Source organism: Talpa occidentalis, unplaced genomic scaffold (assembly GCF_014898055.3).
Source record: "Talpa occidentalis isolate TD23 unplaced genomic scaffold, MPIMG_talOcc4v2.1 talOcc4.5, whole genome shotgun sequence".
Taxonomy (NCBI): Eukaryota; Metazoa; Chordata; class Mammalia; order Eulipotyphla; family Talpidae; genus Talpa; species Talpa occidentalis.
In genome coordinates this window covers 99375610-99394088 of record NW_023604861.1, presented here as the reverse complement: position 1 = coordinate 99394088, position 18479 = coordinate 99375610, and the positions used below count along the sequence as shown (strand labels likewise).

General features: G+C 34.3%; 1 protein-coding gene across 2 annotated transcripts in view; it reads left to right on the top strand.

Moving 5' to 3' along the window:
* TMEM131 (transmembrane protein 131) overlaps positions 1 to 18479 on the top strand; it is a 138852-nt gene that overhangs the window by 82604 nt on the left and 37769 nt on the right. For both annotated transcript variants that reach the window (XM_037527898.1, XM_054701883.1), the window contains exons 12-22: positions 1245 to 1353; positions 4757 to 4865; positions 5685 to 5838; positions 5929 to 6099; positions 7435 to 7545; positions 7811 to 7945; positions 10559 to 10663; positions 13547 to 13633; positions 15271 to 15423; positions 15516 to 15591; positions 15772 to 15889. In XM_037527898.1, the coding sequence (XP_037383795.1) occupies positions 1245 to 1353; positions 4757 to 4865; positions 5685 to 5838; positions 5929 to 6099; positions 7435 to 7545; positions 7811 to 7945; positions 10559 to 10663; positions 13547 to 13633; positions 15271 to 15423; positions 15516 to 15591; positions 15772 to 15889 (1328 nt within the window). The remainder of the gene's footprint in view (positions 1 to 1244; positions 1354 to 4756; positions 4866 to 5684; positions 5839 to 5928; positions 6100 to 7434; positions 7546 to 7810; positions 7946 to 10558; positions 10664 to 13546; positions 13634 to 15270; positions 15424 to 15515; positions 15592 to 15771; positions 15890 to 18479) is intronic.

Here is an 18479-nt window from a genome sequence, read left to right as displayed (position 1 = left end):
CCCCAAGAAGTCAACAGAAATCCCAGGTTTGGAGACCAAATTGAATTTTAAACGCAGATTTTTAATAGTTTTGTACAGTATGTGTTTGGACAATATGATACCAGTATAAGGGCCCTAGGCAAAGTCAGGACATCTGGTTTCCACTTCTACCTCTTGATACCTAGCTATTGAAACATTACTCAGTATTAAATTTCTCTTCATCTGTTAAACAGAATGGAGGTTGATATCTATAAAGTCCCTTCCAATGAAAAATGGTTTACATGAGTGAGGAAAAGTACCTGCACTTTAAGATACATACTTTTTTTTTTTTAAAGATTTATTTGTTTATTTATACAAGCACTGGGTACAGTCAGAAGCGCGGGAGGGTGAATTCACCAGAGTGGGGAGCAGAACAGGCAGACTGACGAAATACACTGCTGAGGGGAGCAGCAGGCAGCAGGAGAGGTCTGCGTGCCCTGTGGGACCCTTGACCGGCAGCCAGGGATCGAACTGGCGCTGCAGAGGCTGCGGGCAGCTTTGCAGCCCAGCGCTCAACCGCTGAGCCACCAGGGAGGCCCTAAGATACATACTTTTAAGCTTGCTATGAAAGTATAAGCTTTTACTGGTTGGTGTTTTTTTAATTTATTTGAATAGAAAGATATTTTTTAAATTTAAAGTGTTCTGACATCTTCCGAGTAACACATCCCTGCAGTCTGCCTCCCTGTTCAATCACAGAGGAATGCAGCCCTGCCTCCTGACACAGCAGTGTGTCTCATTCACAAGGCCGTGCCCTGGAAAAGTTTTGTAGCAATGGGATCTACAAAACTACCTTGCCAAAGGGGTATTGCTGCCAAATTCATGTTCATTCTTCACCTTCATAGAGTCAAAATGTTAATTTACTATGGTGGATTTCTTTAAGAGCGATCCTGTCATAAATCTTCATATCTCTTTCTCATATATGAAATAACCATTCATTTGAAAAATAAATCTTTTTTAATTGGTTTTATGTACTCATTCCCTCTGTACTAGTTTGTGTTTAGCTTTTTATGCTCACTTTTCCACCATACATTTTCCCCCTAATTGTTTTATTTTATAAAGATATCCTAATGAAAATTAATTTGAAATTTTCAGTTTGGCCTACAATCACAAAGTTAATTAAACTTTCAAATTTTGATTCTGCTTTGCTCCTCCAGTATACTTGCCAGTATAATGTAACTGAACCATTACACTAAAATAATGACATGTGTATGTTTTTCTCTTTGTAGAGTGTTCGACCCACACCACAAAATGATGCTATAACAGTACACTTCAAACCAATAACATTAAAAGCGTCAGAAAGTAAATATACCAAGGTTGCAAGTATTAGTTTTGATGGTAAGTAATCAGATTTTTCTCTGTAATACAGTGACCTTAACTAGAAGACATCTTCATTGACATCTTAATGTAGAGATCCAAACCATTTTATAATCTGATTTTATATTACTAGTTTGGTTGTCTTTTCTTGTAAAACATCATAGACTCTTACTTGATTGTATCATGGAAGAAAATATAACTTCATAAACTTAAATTAGTATTAGCAAATACATTAGGATTATAATTAAATTTTTGTAATTTGGACTAACTCTCATATACCTATTATGCATTGTCTTAATTATGTATTTTTGTAATTGAGCAATAATGTACTTGAATTTCAAAAACATGTTTGTACTTGAGAGCAGTTCTGAAGAATTCTCTAACATTTTCGTATAGTTTTTATAAGCAAGGCAGGCAATCCTACTTAAGCAGGTAGTGTCAACTTCAATAGTCATCCCATGCGCTCAGAGAAAACCCCCAGGGAAATCAAGATTAAATATGTGACATTGTTAAGAAATAGTATGTATTGTAGAAAGTATCAATGCCACAATTATTTCCATATCTATGAGAAATTATCTTTTGTGTTGTTAAGATACCAGACTCATGGCCACCAGTCATCTGTATCAATCTCTTTCTCTCCTACTGAGAAAGAGTGACCAATAGTAATTGCTGACCTCTGAGAACATTTAGGGCCCACCTTCCCAGTAAATACCAGGAATGGGAATATGCTTTCAGAACAGTTGTACTGTTTGGTGATCCAACACTCTTTTTCCTCCTGTTTCTGTACTGACAACCCAGTAGAATGTATCCATTCTTGAGATAAGTGAATGTCAGTAATGTTAGTTCTTCTTAGATTGTAGACTCTAATATAGTGCTTCTTAAAGAAATTTATGTAAAATTAAATGCAACAAAGGGAAAGCATTTTTAAAGCAAGTGCTGCGTTTCTTAAAAGGGACTTTCATTATCATGGGAATATCCCCCCACATCCTCCCACTACCTCTCCCACTACCACCCAACATCCCAACACAAAATACCATTGGGCCTCCCCTGGTGGCGCAGGTAGTTAAACGCCGCGCTGTGAAGCTGTCCGCAGCCTCGGTAGTGCTGGTTTGATCCTGGCCGGCGAGTGTCCCACATGGTGCGGCAGACCTCTCCTGTCTCGCCTGCTGCTCCCCTCAGCAGTGTGTTTCATCAGTCTGCCTGTTCTGTTCCCCGCTCTGTCTCTGGTGAATGCTCTTACCCTCCCTCGCATCTAGCCTGTACCCCGATTCTTGTATAAATAAATAAATCTTTAAAAAAATAATACCACTGAGATTACTGTGAAAATCAATCAGGGAATGTGTGTTTTATTTCATTTTTTTTTCCAGTTTAGCAATTTCTAATGAAAATTGTGTGTAAGAATACTTTATTCCTGCATTGTTTCCACCTTAAAATCACCCATTTCCTTTCCTACTTTGTGAGATTTGGCTTTGTGTTCAGGATATTTTTGTGGTCTTTGTCCAGCTTTCAGTTTAGTGACAGTCACCTTGCTGGGGTAAATGCCCACGTGGACACTTGTGCCATGCTCCTTCTCTCACTGTACTTGTTCAGGATGATGACATGTTTCTGTAAACCTGGACTCCTGTGCCAATTTGCTGCACTTTGTAATGTCCTCGTACAACCTGAACATCATCCTTTCAGATGGGCATGGATCAAACATTTTTACTTCTGTCTCAGCTCTTTGGAAAGAGAAGAAGACAAAATCTTCCTGTGAATGTTGGAAGGTGCATTGAAGTGCCTTTTACAGTTCTTGCTCTGGTCAGAAGTCGCAAAGAGATTGAACTTTAGTCTGGCCCTTTGCTGCATCAATGATGGCCTCAAAAGGGCTTTATTTAACATTTAATATTTTCAGAATGCACTATATATTTTAACTTTACCTGTTCACTTACAAAACAAGTATTTTTCTCATCCAGTCACTATTTTTATTCTTTTCTTAACTGAAGTTCCTTGATATTTTTACCACTTCACTGACTATAACTTAAGATACCATTGAAGTGCTGAAATTGTAGCCTTTGTGATCAGTCTCATATCAGAATAAAGAGTGAAACATTAAAAGCATCCAAAAATAACTGTACAGCAAGCAGAAGGAAATGAGGCTTAATGGGAGTTTTAAAAATCTAAAGTCACTATACATATCTACATATTAGACATCATACCATTTTTTTGTTGTCTTGTGCTAAAGTTGAATAACACACATTTGTAACACTCACATGTAAATTCTTCTCATTAGTGGAAGTATCCCATTTTTAAAGGGGATAAAGATAAACAGCTTCTTTATTTGCTTTGAAAGGAAAACCAGTGGGTACCCAGGTTGGATCCAGCTGAATCATTTCTATAATTCCAAGTGGAATTATTTTTTTTCCAAGTGGAATTATTCAAAACTGCTATAAAAATTTAAAGATTTTACTTCATCTATGAGGGTAGAATTATGGCAGGGAGGAGATATCTCTCCTCTTACACCATGAGTTAGGTTAGGCTAACATAAGAAGTTCAGAGCTCACAGCTCTTTATTTTTCTTACACCCTGCTGCTTTAGTGATATTTAAATAAAAGCAAAAAGTATTATCTCTTTCTCAATGCAGATATAAACTAGCAGTTCTCAATAGGAGACAATTCTGCTTCTCAGAGGACATTTATCAATGTTATAGATGTTTTTGGTTATCACAACTGGGGTGCTACAGATATCTAGCAAGTAGAGGTTTGGGATGCTGCTAAATATCCAACAATGCTCCGGATATCCACACCCCAAAAAAAATTTGTCCTGAAATGTTGATAGTACTGAAGTTGTAAAACTCTGCTGTAAGTTAAGTCAAAGCTTATGTCCATAGAGAAGTAGCTAAAATAGTGTTTTTCCTCTCGAACTGTGTTCACTTGATAGTTCCCTATATTTATCCTATTATAGGAAAATTAAAAATATTTTCCTTTTCTTTGTGAAAAATATGATTATTTAAAATGTTATAAAAATATTCTGTATGTTTGAAAGCTGAACTTTTTTTCAATCTGTGATTTGTTTACATAACTATAATTTGTGGAATGTAACTTCACTCTTCCATATGTGCACATGTTTTAAACCTTCCACCAAACTCCAGTGCCACTGTCCTATCCCCTCTCTTCCCTTCCCTTCTTTTTCCTTTCCCCAGTCCCCTCTGGTAACCAGTGTATTTTTCACAGAATTTAAGAATTACTTTTGTTGTGCTTTGCCAGTTTGTTTTGGTTGGTTATTTATATTCTAAAAATGAGTGAAACCTTTGAGTAACATTCTTTTACTTTATGATTTATTTCACTTAGCATAATCATCTCAAGATTCAACCATTTTGTCACAAAAGGCACCATTTTATCCTTTTTTTTAAACAGATGAGTTGAGTTTTTTTTATGCTTCCTTTCAGCATCAAAAGCAAAAAAACCATCTCAGTTTTCTGGGAAAATAACTGTTAAAGCAAAGGAAAAGAGTTATTCTAAACTGGAAATACCATATCAAGCAGAAGTTTTAGATGGGTGAGTTTCTCTTTAAAATAAACTTTATGACTTTTTACTACTAATAAATTGTTTTCTTGCTAATTGACCCTAGCAAAAGTGGTAGCTGTATTCACATAAACTCCAGTGAATTACTGTTGCAAATAGTGACCTCAACTGTAAAGGTGAAAGATCTATATTTTATTTTTTTACTTTCTTAGAAGAAAAAGGTCAATGAGGTGATATGATTTATACTTAAATGAAGTTTTAATCATCAGCACTACAATAAAAAGTAAATCTGTGATTTTTAAATAATATTTAAGTAACTTGAACTATTTCTTTCTGCAATTCCTTTTGCAACCTGCAAGTGGCTGTGGCTTGCTAAAGTGTATTGTCACTTGAAATAAAATTGTTTATATTCCTTTATAAACTTGTAAACACTCTTTTAGAATCAACTTTTTTTACAAGTGGGCAATAATATATGTAGTTGACTTTCTAATTATACTTTAACCAATAATAGTTTAATATCCAACTTGACTAGAACTCATTTTAACAGTTTGTTTGCAGTTGAATTATGATAGCATTTTTTCAAAGTAGCTTAAAGCCTTTCCTGTTAGTATGTTCTTGATTTTGTTTTAATACATTCAGTAAAAAATACTTCTTTATATTACCTGTCAATATTTTAGGAGCTAAATGTTGTTTTAAATCATGTGATCCATCACTAGCGTGTTTTAGTTCTAATTTTCTAACAACAGCCCTTAATGCTGAAAAAAAGTATTACAACAAAAGAACTGAATTTTAAATTAATACTTGGAAATTAAAATGATTTATTTTGATTATATTTTTGTTTTTTCCAAATAGCTATTTGGGATTTGATCATGCTGCAACATTATTTCACATCCGAGACAGCCCTGCTGATCCTGTGGAAAGGCCAATTTACCTTACTAATACTTTCAGTTTTGCCATCCTCATTCATGATGTGTTGCTACCAGAAGAAGCCAAAACAATGTTTAAAGTATGTCTGGGAATACTCATACTTTTAATTTTACTAATATACCAACTAGATGATGCTGACATTGCTTTTTTCTCTCCCATCATTTTTTAGGTTCACAACTTCAGCAAGCCAGTCTTAATTCTTCCAAATGAATCAGGATACATTTTCACTCTGTTTTTTATGCCATCAACATCATCCATGCACATTGATAACAACATTTTACTTATTACCAATGCTTCTAAATTTCATTTACCTGTACGGGTATATACAGGTTTTTTAGATGTAAGTATGTTATCTCTCTACCTTTAAAATTTAAACTCTTCACCCATATTTTGTGTTTTCTGATATGATTAGGGAGCCATACGGTACTCTCTTACATTTTGCCTTTTTTTTCTGTACTCCACAGTTTGGTTTGATTCCTCCCTAATTAGTACTTTCAAGATAACTGGTTCTCACTTTCCCAGCAGCCACTACCCCTTGTGCTATATTTGACTTCTCAAGTACAGTCTTCACTTAGATTTTTAGTACAGTCTCCACTTAGATTTTTTGCACATTCTCTCCCTGTTTTACTTTTAAACTGGTATAACTGTGGGAAAGCAGAAAACAAATTTAATGGAAGTAAAATAATGAACAGTAGTAAAAAATAATGCAGGAGGCATTAAAGGGGAGGAGACTACTAAGACTAATGTCAAGACAAAAAAAATAAAAAGACATAAAAAAGAATAAAGTGGGTGGCCTCCATGGTGGCATAAGGGTTTAAGTCTCAGCACTATGAAGCTATCCATAGCCACTGCAGCACAAATTCAATCCCTGGCCATGGAGCTGACCTATGACCTACATGGCTCAGCAGACCTCTCCTGCCTTGCCCACTGCTCCCTTCAGCAGTGTATTTCAGTCAGTCTGCCTGTTCCCCACTCTATCTCTGGTGAATCCTCTCACCCCCTGCACCTCTGGCCTGCACCCCAACTTTCATATGCATAAATAAATTTTTAAAAAATAAAGGAAAAAAGAAGCAAGTAAGGTAGCAAAGACATGCAGTTGAAACAGGAATCTAAATACAGCACAAAAGGAAAGAATCATTACAGAAAATAAGCCAGGAAAAAAATAAATCCAAACAAAGCAGTCCTTAGTGTAATCAATGAAAGATAAAAAGAAAGTTAGAACATATAGAAACACAGTTCTCAAAAAAAGTCAACACCATTAAGAATTTTAGGGCTACAGGAACCTTCCACACGATCCCTGTCCTTTTTCATTTGTTTTAGCTTAAGTGATTACTATTTCTAGCTGCTTTCATGCATGTATGATTTTTACTCAGAACAAAGACCACCTAATCCTTTATGGCTCCACTTTATCTTTCCTAGTACTTGAGCTTCCTGCTTCTTTTCTGTGTGTTCAGAGGAGAAATAAAAGTTCAGCCAACTATTTTCATTTCTGATTACTCAAAATTTTTTCACTGTACAAAGTTCTCAATCATATTTTGTATGTGTGTATGTGTTTATTTACATAAACATGGAAACCTTAGTATATGTTATATATTTATATAGTTCCTTTCTCTTGATAACATTTTTTCCATAAGCTTGACTTTACATTTAATCTAGTTCTTTTATCTCTTTCCAGTACTTTGTATTACCACCCAAAATAGAGGAACGTTTCATTGATTTTGGCATACTTAGTGCTACAGAAGCAAGTAATATTTTATTTGCAATTATAAATAGCAATCCAATTGAGGTAAATATATACATATATATTTATTTGTTTTTCAAAGAGGGGAGGGAGAAAATAGCAGAGGGCTGAGGTTGTCTTAGTGGTGGGTGTGTTGTGATAACTTTCATCTGAGGTGGTGTGATCCTATGCCTTTGAAGCATGTGCAGTGTGGTAAACCACTGTTACTGCAGTATAAATAGTAATAATAATAATGTTTTATTCTAAATCACGTATAAGAATTTTTATGCCAATGCTGCAGTAATCACTTTCATATTTTTCTCTTTTTCAGTTGGCTATAAAAAGTTGGCATATCATAGGAGATGGTTTATCAATAGAACTCGTAGCTACTGAAAGAGGAAATAGAACAACAATAATTTCAAGCCTTCCAGAGTTGGAAAAATCCTCTTTATCAGATCAGTCATCTGTAAGTAAGCTTTTTTTTTTTATTTTATTTTTATTTTTATATTCCCCATACAATTGCAACCCCCTTATTTTGACCCCAATCCAATGGCCAACAGGCATATGTAAGTAAGCTTTTTTTATTGTTTCCTTAAATTCAGGTGTATGTCTCAACTCCAAATAAAAGGCCATTCCTGATATTTTTTGAGATTTACAATAGCGTTGGTTACTTATAGGTAATCTTACAATCCCTCCTATTATGATGAGAGCACTTGAAACCCAAAGGAGTTAAGTTATACTTTTGTCATAAAAAGTTCTATTATAAGCAAAATTTAAAATTATCTTTTTCTAATAATTATCAGACAAATTCATCTAAGTACTAAACTAATACAGGCTTCATTGAATTTACTGGACAAAAGAGATAGCCATGCACATTGGTGGAAATGTTTTCAATTACACAGTATTACTTCTGGCCAACTTTCTGTACTGACTTGAAGAGATTTCTATGAGGCAAAGCATTGTTTGATCCCTGCGTGGGCTACCCTGGCACATTTACTCTGTCTTATACCTATGAACATTTGCTCATAAAGGGGCTTAAAACAACGGAAAACAAAGCAGTCTAAATTCTCCCACTACTGAGAGGGCAACTAGGAACTCATACTAGTAAGAGCAGAATTGGTAGAATCACCTGGTGTGTGAAGGAGTGTAACGTGTCTCATCTGTAGGTGAGGGGGAATCTTCGTACGGCAGTTTCATAAAAGAAAAAGCCCATGTGCCTATGCACAGAGAGTGTTGACAAATATATTTCCATTGAATGTCATAGGTAATGATTTAAAGTTTCCACTGGAAAGGTCCTCCAACACAGTTTTGTTGGGTTTGTTTGTTTTTTTTTTTTTTTGAGAGCAGTTTGGCAATATATACCACTGCTAGGAATTCTTCCATGGAAGTAATTTAAAGGGCCAAAACTGAGAATGAAAGTATTTATAATACCATTGTTAACAATTCCAAATAACTAGAAACCAACACAGAGTAAATCATAATTTTCTAATTGAATATTGAAGCAAATAAAAATAAATATTGAATATAAAAAATTAGAAAAGAAGTTATAAAAAAGTGGGAAACTACTAAATATATGCTAATTATAATGGTCACATTCAAGCTACATAATTGGATATTTGTGAATAGTGGTAGATTTATGGGTGTTTACTTTTTAATAGCTACAGTGTTTCAAGTTTGATTCAGAAATAAAACTTCCTTTTAAAACAAAACAGTATATGTCCATGAGAAGTAATAATAGTCACTATAGCTGAGATTTTTTAAATACAAATAAAATGTTGGAAACGGATAATAAAACTATTAATGCCTTCCTTTCAATAGTGTAGTTAGCATAAGATCATATATATATATATAATATATGTATATGGTTCAGCCTAGTGGTTGAAGATACATGTATCTGTGTGTCTATACATCTATCTCCTGATAAAACATTGATAGTTTTAGATGTAGAAATCATTTTCTAGCAGTTTCTAGCATCTGTTAACATGTACTATTTAAACTTGAGAGGTCCTCTTAACAATATAAAGTGTATTTGAGAATTAGGGTTTGGGAATTAGTTTTTATGTAAAACGTAAGTGACAGAAAAATGAGATCATTGTTATAAACCCTTACTTAAAATAAGTTGTAGTGAGTAGTAAGTTGTCAACATCAAAATAACAATTTCCACAATATTTTTTAAGTTTGTGATGTCAGCTGTTTTCCAAAAAGCCAAACCTATGAACTAAATTAGCTTCCTGTTCTTTATGAAACATGTATTTGTCAAAATGTCTCTGTACTCTTCAGACTCATGTTATGATTTGTATAGTTAGAATCATGATGAAATTGTTAGAATCACATACAACCACCATGAAAATACTTCTAAAAAGGACAACATGAGTATGTTTGGTGTATCAACATTCACCATTTTTCTATAAATGTGAATTCTAGATTAAAAATAACTACAAATAACTTAAGCGCAACTTCACAAAATGAATCTCATATTTACTGGAAATTTCACAAGTTAAAAAGATGAATAATGTGAGGAAACAAGTAAGATCCCCATTCTTCTTTCAAATTTTTATTACTTAACTCTTCCGTATTTTGTGTTTTCATAAGACCCAATCTTAGTTGCTTTGAAGAAATTACATGACAGAGTTAAAATAAGAACTTGAAGCAGAACTAACTTTGTATATATCTCTGCCCTAAAGTGAAGGGCTGGTAGAAGGAAGTGGCCCTGCTCTCTGGCCCTCAACCTCTTTGGCCATGCAGGTTTATGAGTGGTACATCATGAAGACCATATCCTTCCCCAGCTTGGCAGCTGAGAGTCTGTTCCTCAGGGAACCATTTTTCTCAGTGGCTCATGGAATGAATGAGTGTTAAAAATAAACATCCAGGGATGGGCATTATTTTGAGATGGTAATTCATTTGATACCATATCATATTCAAATAAGCTGATACTGTAATCCTGTGCCATACTGGTATGAGTTAGGATTTAGAAGTCATTTTATCACTATAGCCTTTTTCATTGACGAAACGCCATTGTTTTCTCTAAGAAAAATCAACCAGCAAGGTTAATGAATGATGTGATATCTATTACATACAGGTAATATTAGCTTCAGGCTATTTTGCAGTATTCAGAGTCAAACTTACTGCAAAAAAACTGGAAGGGATTCACGATGGAGCCATTCAGATCACAACAGACTATGAGGTAAGGACTATGTTGGGGATTTCATGGCAATGGGGTTTTTCTGATTAATTCACTTCTTTTTTGTTTTTATAGAAACTGAGTATTACATTTACTCGTGAAATTACAATTTATCAGTTACAATTTACCAGCTTAGAAACTGAGCTTTTGAGAATAGTTTGCAAAATATTGGTGTTCATTAGCTCATGGTTTTCTGATAAAACCCAAACCTCTCAACTAAAAACAACTTCAGAAAATTGCTCCTGGCATATTTAGAACTGTTCTCTTAGAAGCATGCTTACAAATGATTATAGCATTGAACAGACCCTAGCTGAAAGTTCTGACCTAGATATCTCTTGATTATTTCTCCAGTCATAAATATCCTCCTGGTAAAATTTCTGAAAAGGAAGATAAAAATCAGAAAAACACATCTTAATTTCTCAAAATTGTCAAATCAAAGTCAGTAGACAAAATTAGAATGATTGAGCATTTTAAAGACTGGTTTGACATGTTCTATCCAATGAGATTTCGAATGCAACAATTTCTGCCAAACCCAAATATTTTAACTTAAGTATTTTAAAATATTTATAAACTCTTTAGGAAGTTGAACACTGCTAATTCAACAAGTTTTGCTACCCTTGTTCTTTTACCTGTTTTCAGCACATGCAACCCTACATAAAAAAAAACTAATTCAAAACAAACAGAGTCATTTAATAATAAATGGTTTGTTGGGAATACATCAAAAGCAAGGAATTCCTGCTTATCACTCATGGTAGATATAAGTACATAGTGAGACAAGTTTTTGTTAATATGGAAGAAAATAAGAATTAGAAAAATGTCTTCAAGAGTATCTGGAGTTATTTATAGAATGTGAGTAAAGATTCAAAATCTAGAGTATTCAACACATTGTTTTAAATTAGCTTGTTTTTAAAACTCTGTACAACAAAAAATACTTATCATGAAAACAAAAGGACACTCCACTGAACGGGAGAAAATATTTGTATACCATACATCTGACAAGAGACTAGTAACTAGTATCTAGGATATACAAAGAACTTGTACAACTTAGTTAAAAAAAAAAAAAAAAAAAAACAAAGAACCCCGAAACATGGGCAGAGGAGCTAAGTAGCACTTCTCCAGAGAAGACATCCAAATGACTTACAGGCACATAAAAAAAATTGTTCAAAAATTCTCATATCAGCAGGTAAATGCAAATCAGAACCACAGTGAGATACCACCTCACTCGTACACTGTTGGTGGAAATGTAACCTGGTCCAGCCCCTATGGAAAAGAGTAGGGTATTGTCTCTATGTACTAAAAATAGATACCTATTTTTATCAAGTAATTCCACTCCTTGGCATTTGTCCAGAGAATGCGAAAACACATATTTGAAGGGATATATGTACTCCTGTGTTCACTGCAGCACTATTTATAATAGCAATTTATGGGAATAACCTAAGTGCCCAACAACAGGTGGCTGGATTAAGATGTGGCACATACACATGATGGAATACTACTCAGCTATAAAAGAAGATGAACTCCTGCCATTTGTGACAACATGGCTGGAATTGGAGGGGATTATACTAAGTGAAATAAGTCAGAGGAAAAAAGAAAATACCAGATGATTTTAGTCATACGTAGAATCTAGAGGGAAAAAAAAGGAACTAACAGAACTAAACCAAAACAAAGTTTAGAAATGACTGCAAAATTAAGTCCACTAGAGAAGGAGGGGGTTGGGAACAAAGTGGGGAGGGGAGTTTCAATAGTATATGATGAAAGGATGTGGGTGCTCTGAGTAGGGTGGGGTGTGGTGACATACATCTGAGGAAGTGCGGACCTGTTCCTCTGAATCATGTATGGTGATGTAAACCAGTGTTACCTCTCATTAATGAATTAAATTTTAAAAAAAGACAAGGAATGCAAAGTTAAAAATACAAATTTAATCATAACATTAACTTAGACTAGAAAAGAAATTATAACAAATTACAAATTTAAAATACCAAATACTACAAACATTACAAAATTCATAAAATAAAACTTTTTTATTAAATAACTGCCTATTTTCCTACACTTTTTACTTGCGTACTCTTTGATTGTCCTTCACATGATAGTGCTTTTGTGTTATATTTTCTAAAGATCATAAAATGTAATTGATGGAAATTTAGTTTTTATTGATAGTTTGGAAAAGATTATTTCAGTTTAATGGATTTTTATTGGATTTTATACATTGTATGTGTGTATTTTTAAAACTGTCAAATTACAAACAGCTGCTATCAAGTTTCTTTCATGTGTGAGATGTATGATTTCTGGACATTATAAATTTTCTTGTACAATGGCAGTGAACTGAGCACCTCTAAGCCAGTTGTCTACATTCCCTTCTTAGTGGTATATGACTTTTTTTACCCTTACATTTGTCAGTAATTTGTTGAAAATTAGTAAGAAATTTCAGTCTTTTCCATGGTGATGTTACTCTTGATTATTTGGGCTGTGAATAATTAAAAACAAAAAATAAAAATAAATTGATTTTAATTTTTGCTATGTATAAAAAATAAAGTTCTGTAACTAGAAAATACTTGGGTTTTTTATGCTTTGTCAATTTAAAAATTAATAAACTACAAAATGAAACTTTTTATGAAAAAGAATCCTTTATTCCTTCCCCAGTGTTTGGTCTCATTTGCCATGTTTTCAATGAATTACTAAAAAGTACATGAAAATTGATTGTATTTCTGTGTACATTGGACAGACTGATCAGTACTCAGGGGTAATTTTAATATTGCTTATGAGTTGGTTTTATCTAATATGAATTTTAAGATGAGTTTTATTTGAATCCCAGAAGAATATAATAACAATCAAGATCAGTGTCAGACTTAAACACATTTCTTTATGGTGTGCTGTTTCACTCCACAGATCCTAACAATTCCTGTGAAGGCTGTGATCGCAGTGGGTTCGCTGACTTGCTTCCCCAAACATATGGTTCTTCCACCTTCCTTTCCAGTAAGACAATCATGTACAGACTTTCTCTTGCTAATTTTTTTCTTTGCCTTTACCTCTATCTTCCTGCAATGCAACAGTAATATCAAATATTCTTTATTAATCACTTATTTTAAGGTAAGACGTCATGCCAGGTCCTTAAGTGATATAAAAAGAAATTAGAAATAGTCCCTTCTCTCACTAAGTTTTCTATCTAGAATGGGAAATGCACCCATGATTCATAGGTGTGAAGCAGGATATAGAAATTGCCCTAGGTTGTATAAAAATAAATTGCTATGAGGGAAGTATACTTCTACCTGAATGAAGGTGCCATGAAACTTTAAGCCAGCTTAGAGTTTCCTCTGGCAGGGATCAAGGGGGATGGTGAGAACTTAAATTCAAGGCCCAGAGAACAACCTGAAAAAAGACACAGAAGCAATAAGTCTGAGGTGGCTTTAGGTAGTAATGAGTTGTCCAGTTTGGCAAGAATGGAGGGAAGTTTCAAGAAAGAAAATGGTATAGTATGTTGGAGTGATAACATGAAAAAAGTTAAATGCATTTCAGTCCATGAATATCTGAAGTTTTTGCTCATCAGAGCTGAATTTTAAAGATTGAGTCTCTAATGGAAGTAACTACTAGGAGACAAATGAAATAACAATAGAATATCTGGAGGGCATGCCACCTAGAGACTGTCTTTTTACTGTGTTTTACTCTGGCTAGACTATAAACGATGAGTTGTTAGTCTTAACGTCATTATTGTTCAACTCTTTTTCCTTAAACGTCTATGTCTTTTAATAAAAAATGCTAGACCAGTGGATATGATCATTTTAGAGTCTTTTTTTCAATTGGCTAGCAATCGGGTAAAAAGAAGATAAAATTCTCTATTCAAACAAAATTCTGTTTTCAGAGTGAAGGATTTTAATGTGATTCCTATTGAGGATTATTTAAATCATTTAATATTTAATTATTTAATATTTGGTTAATGTTTTGTTTAAAATCTGATATCTCATAATAGGGAGAAGCATGAGGCTAATAGGAACAATCATCGGGTAGTTAATGATTTAGTCTATGTGCTATTTAAGTGAGATCTTGATAATCAGTATTTTCAAAGGATATCTAGTTTCACTTTGGCACAAATAATTTTTTTTAAATAGAACATATTGTCTTCTAAGGAAAGTAATACTTGTTTTTTTAGTCTTGTTTAGCTTTGGATTTAAAAATTCAGTTTCTTCCTAATCTTCATGTAAACAAACCTTAATGAACTGATAGCCACCATTTCATTTGTTCAAAGCTATCTGATTGTACCCTTGTTGGCATCCTCATTATTTTAACATGAAATGTATGGATGCATTTTTGTTTTAATTCATTTTCATACTTTCAGAGATTTGTCCTACTAATTTTTCTGTAGCAGTCCATTAAAACAACAACAAATATATATGTATGTGTGTGTATGTGTTATATTTGTGTATTTTATATAGATATATATATATATATATATATATATAGCTATAGATATAAACTCTGGGGGGCTTTTGTGAAAATTCAAGATGTCCTTTGAACTTTGGTTTGCTAGAAATGTGTCTGATAACTCTGAAATGTGTTCTCCTTAAGAAAATGTACCCATATACAAGTAAATTTGTTTGTTTGTTTTCTTCCTTCAGGGGAAAATAGTTCATCAAAGTTTAAATATTATGAATTCCTTCTCACAGAAGGTAAAGATACAACAAATACGATCTTTGTCAGAAGATGTGCGATTTTACTATAAGCGAATTCGGGGCAATAAGGAAGACCTGGAACCAGGGAAAAAATCAAAGGTTTGGAAATGTTATATTTGAGAATTCCCATCAGTATTTTATTGTGACCTTCTGTGGATATGGATTCATAGGTCTCCTGTGCCTTTTTATAGATTGCAAACATTTATTTTGATCCTGGACTCCAGTGTGGGGATCATTGCTACGTTGGCTTGCCTTTCCTATCCAAATGTAAGTTATCTTGCTGTTCTGTCTAATGGTCTTTACACCCCCAGAATATTTTGTAATGAAAGGCTGCCATTTTTAAAGTCCATCACTATCTGTTAGTACTACAGAAATCAATTGAAGGAAGATTGACAAGTAAATATACTTGTAGGGCTGTGTTTGCCATAACGTGTTTTCTTGTTTTAGCTGAACCCAAGGTTCAGCTTGGTGCAGCCATGCAGGAGGATATGTGGGATGCCGACTGGGATTTGCATCAAAACCTATTCAAAGGATGGATGGGAATAAAGGAAAATTCAGGGCATAGGTGAGTAGTTACACTTTATGTAAATATTTTAAATATATGAGTTTGAAACATCTCAGTTGATGCTACTTTCTAAATGTTATCCTTATATTAGGTTGTTTCACTTCTTTGTAGCAAAAAAATATGGCCAGTCTTTAGAAAATTATTAATGAGGGATCTTGAATTGCCATTTTAATCATATATTGCTCAAAAATAGAATTTTTCCTCTTTTTTTTCCAGTGCTCTAGATACTTTCTTAAATATCAAAGAAACTAAACTTCTCTTTCTGTAGACTGACTGTAGTGTTCACTTTAGATAGTATTTGCCCAAGAAAGAAAATTTTAACTTACCACTAACCTTCATTAAAGGCAAGGAAAGCATTTTATAGGTTTAATCCCACAGTGGGAAACCCAGTATCTCTTTGATCATTGTGAAAAGAATTGCCTCCTCCCTTTCTAAGTGCTGAGCTGTTAGGGGGTTCACAGGGCTCCGTTCAGATGCACTCAAACACCTGTCTTTGGCAGCTAGAAAATGTGCTGATTTCAAATCAGTACTGCACCTGAATTCAAAAACAAAGATGCTTACTTTGACAGTTCAGAAATACGGTCTTTTTGTGTATTTCAGAACAGAATTTGACTAGAATAATGATAATTTGACAATTAATGAAAAGTCTTCTTAGTCGACTAGTTTGAAATGTTTTTTCTGTGTCGTCAAGATTCCATTTACAGCACTATAAAATTTTCAAGCCATAATTAAACCTTTTGATGGGAATGTAGTCTGGTCCAGTCCCTATGGAAAAGAGTATGGAGGATTCTCAAACCGTAAAAAATGGATCTACCATATGACCCAGCAATTCCACCCTTACATCTCTATCCAAAGAAGGCAAAAACACTAATTCAAAGGGAAACATGCATTCCTATGTTCATTGAAGCACTATTTATAACAGCAAAGTTGTAGAAGCAACATAGATAAGTGGATGAGGAAATTGTGGTTTACACACACACTGAAATACTACTCAGCTATCAAAAAAGATAAACTCTTATCATTTGTGGATGGAGCTGGAGGGGATTACGCTAAGCAAAATAAGTTAAGGAAAAAAGACAAATACTGGATGATGTATTTGTATGTGGAATATAGAGAGAACAAACAAAGGGTCAGATAAAGCCGAATTAACCATAAACCCTAGAAAGATGATTATAGATGTGAGGCTACAGGAGAGAAGGGGCAAGGACTAGAACAAAGTGGGGAGGGAGCACAATGGATTATGAGTGCTTTGGTGGTGGGTGCAGTGTGGTAACACCACCTGAGGGAGGAGGTCCTGTACTTCTTTTTTTTTTGAAGATTTATTTATATATTTATACAAGCACTGGGTACAGTCAGAAGTGCAGGAGGGTGAGAGAATTCCCCAGAGTCAGAGCGGGGAGCAGAGCAGGCAGAGGGACCGAAGTACACTGCTGAGGGGAGCAGCGGGCAGCAGGAGAGGTCTGGGCACCATGTGGGGCCCTCCTCCGGTGGCCGGGAAGCAGCCGGGGATCGAACCGGCGCTGCAAAGGCTGCGAGCAGCTTCGCAACCCAGCGCTCAACTGCTGCGCCACCAGGGAGGCCCGGTCCTGTACTTTTAATACACAGACAACAATGTAAACCAATATTACCTCCATAAAAAATTTCATTATAAAATCTGATGGTTTCTGTTTATCCAAATAATCTGCTGTGAAAAGTTTTCGTAAAGCAAATGAGAGTTAAATTTTTTACTTTATAATGTTTAAAATAAATACAGAGAGACTTCTGTAAATTCAATAAGAAAACCATAATTAAAACACTCCTGGCCCCCCACGTTTCTGTCATGGATGTTATGAACTGGCATTTTGTAAGTTTTAATATTCAGTTATGAATAATAATACTGCTGCTTTAGATTTATTAATCTCTTCACCTCCCACCCACCAAAACTCCTGCCTTCCTTTCTGCATGCCCAGCATTCCACCTGGGCTACCTTTCCCAGCTGAACAGTGAATGTGGCATTTTCCCTGTTCCTGCCTTTGTATTGCTTTGTCAATGTGCATGTTATAGAGAATTTCTGTTACTAGTTTTATTAAAAAAAAAAAAAACCTATACTCTCACAAATATTAGAGTACATTAGCTCAGTAGTTTTTGTAAGTTAAGATAGATATCAGTGTTTAGGCCTAAGGAGCTTAGCCCATTGTATAATATTATTTCCTTCGGGAATGTATTCTGAGTTCTAAACAGCTGACTTATAAACATTTTTCAAGTGAGATCCTGAATATTGTTGATAAGTTTACTTTTCTCTGCACAAAACCCTTGTATATAATACTCAGCTGGCATCTTCATTGCATATCAGCATTTTTTTTAATCTCAAGTGGTTGGGAGGAAGCCATATGCCAAGCTATGCACTGCCATGTCATTAGTTCTACTGAAAATATTTTTAGCACACTGCTATTCATATTTAGATGTTTCTACTTGGGTATATAGGGTTCTTTAGGATTCCCATAGCATCGTATACTATTTTTTCTCTACATATTCAGTGTAAAAACAATACCGGTGACCAATGATAGATATCTTGGCAGTTCTTTATGTCAAAATAGAGACATCCTTATAC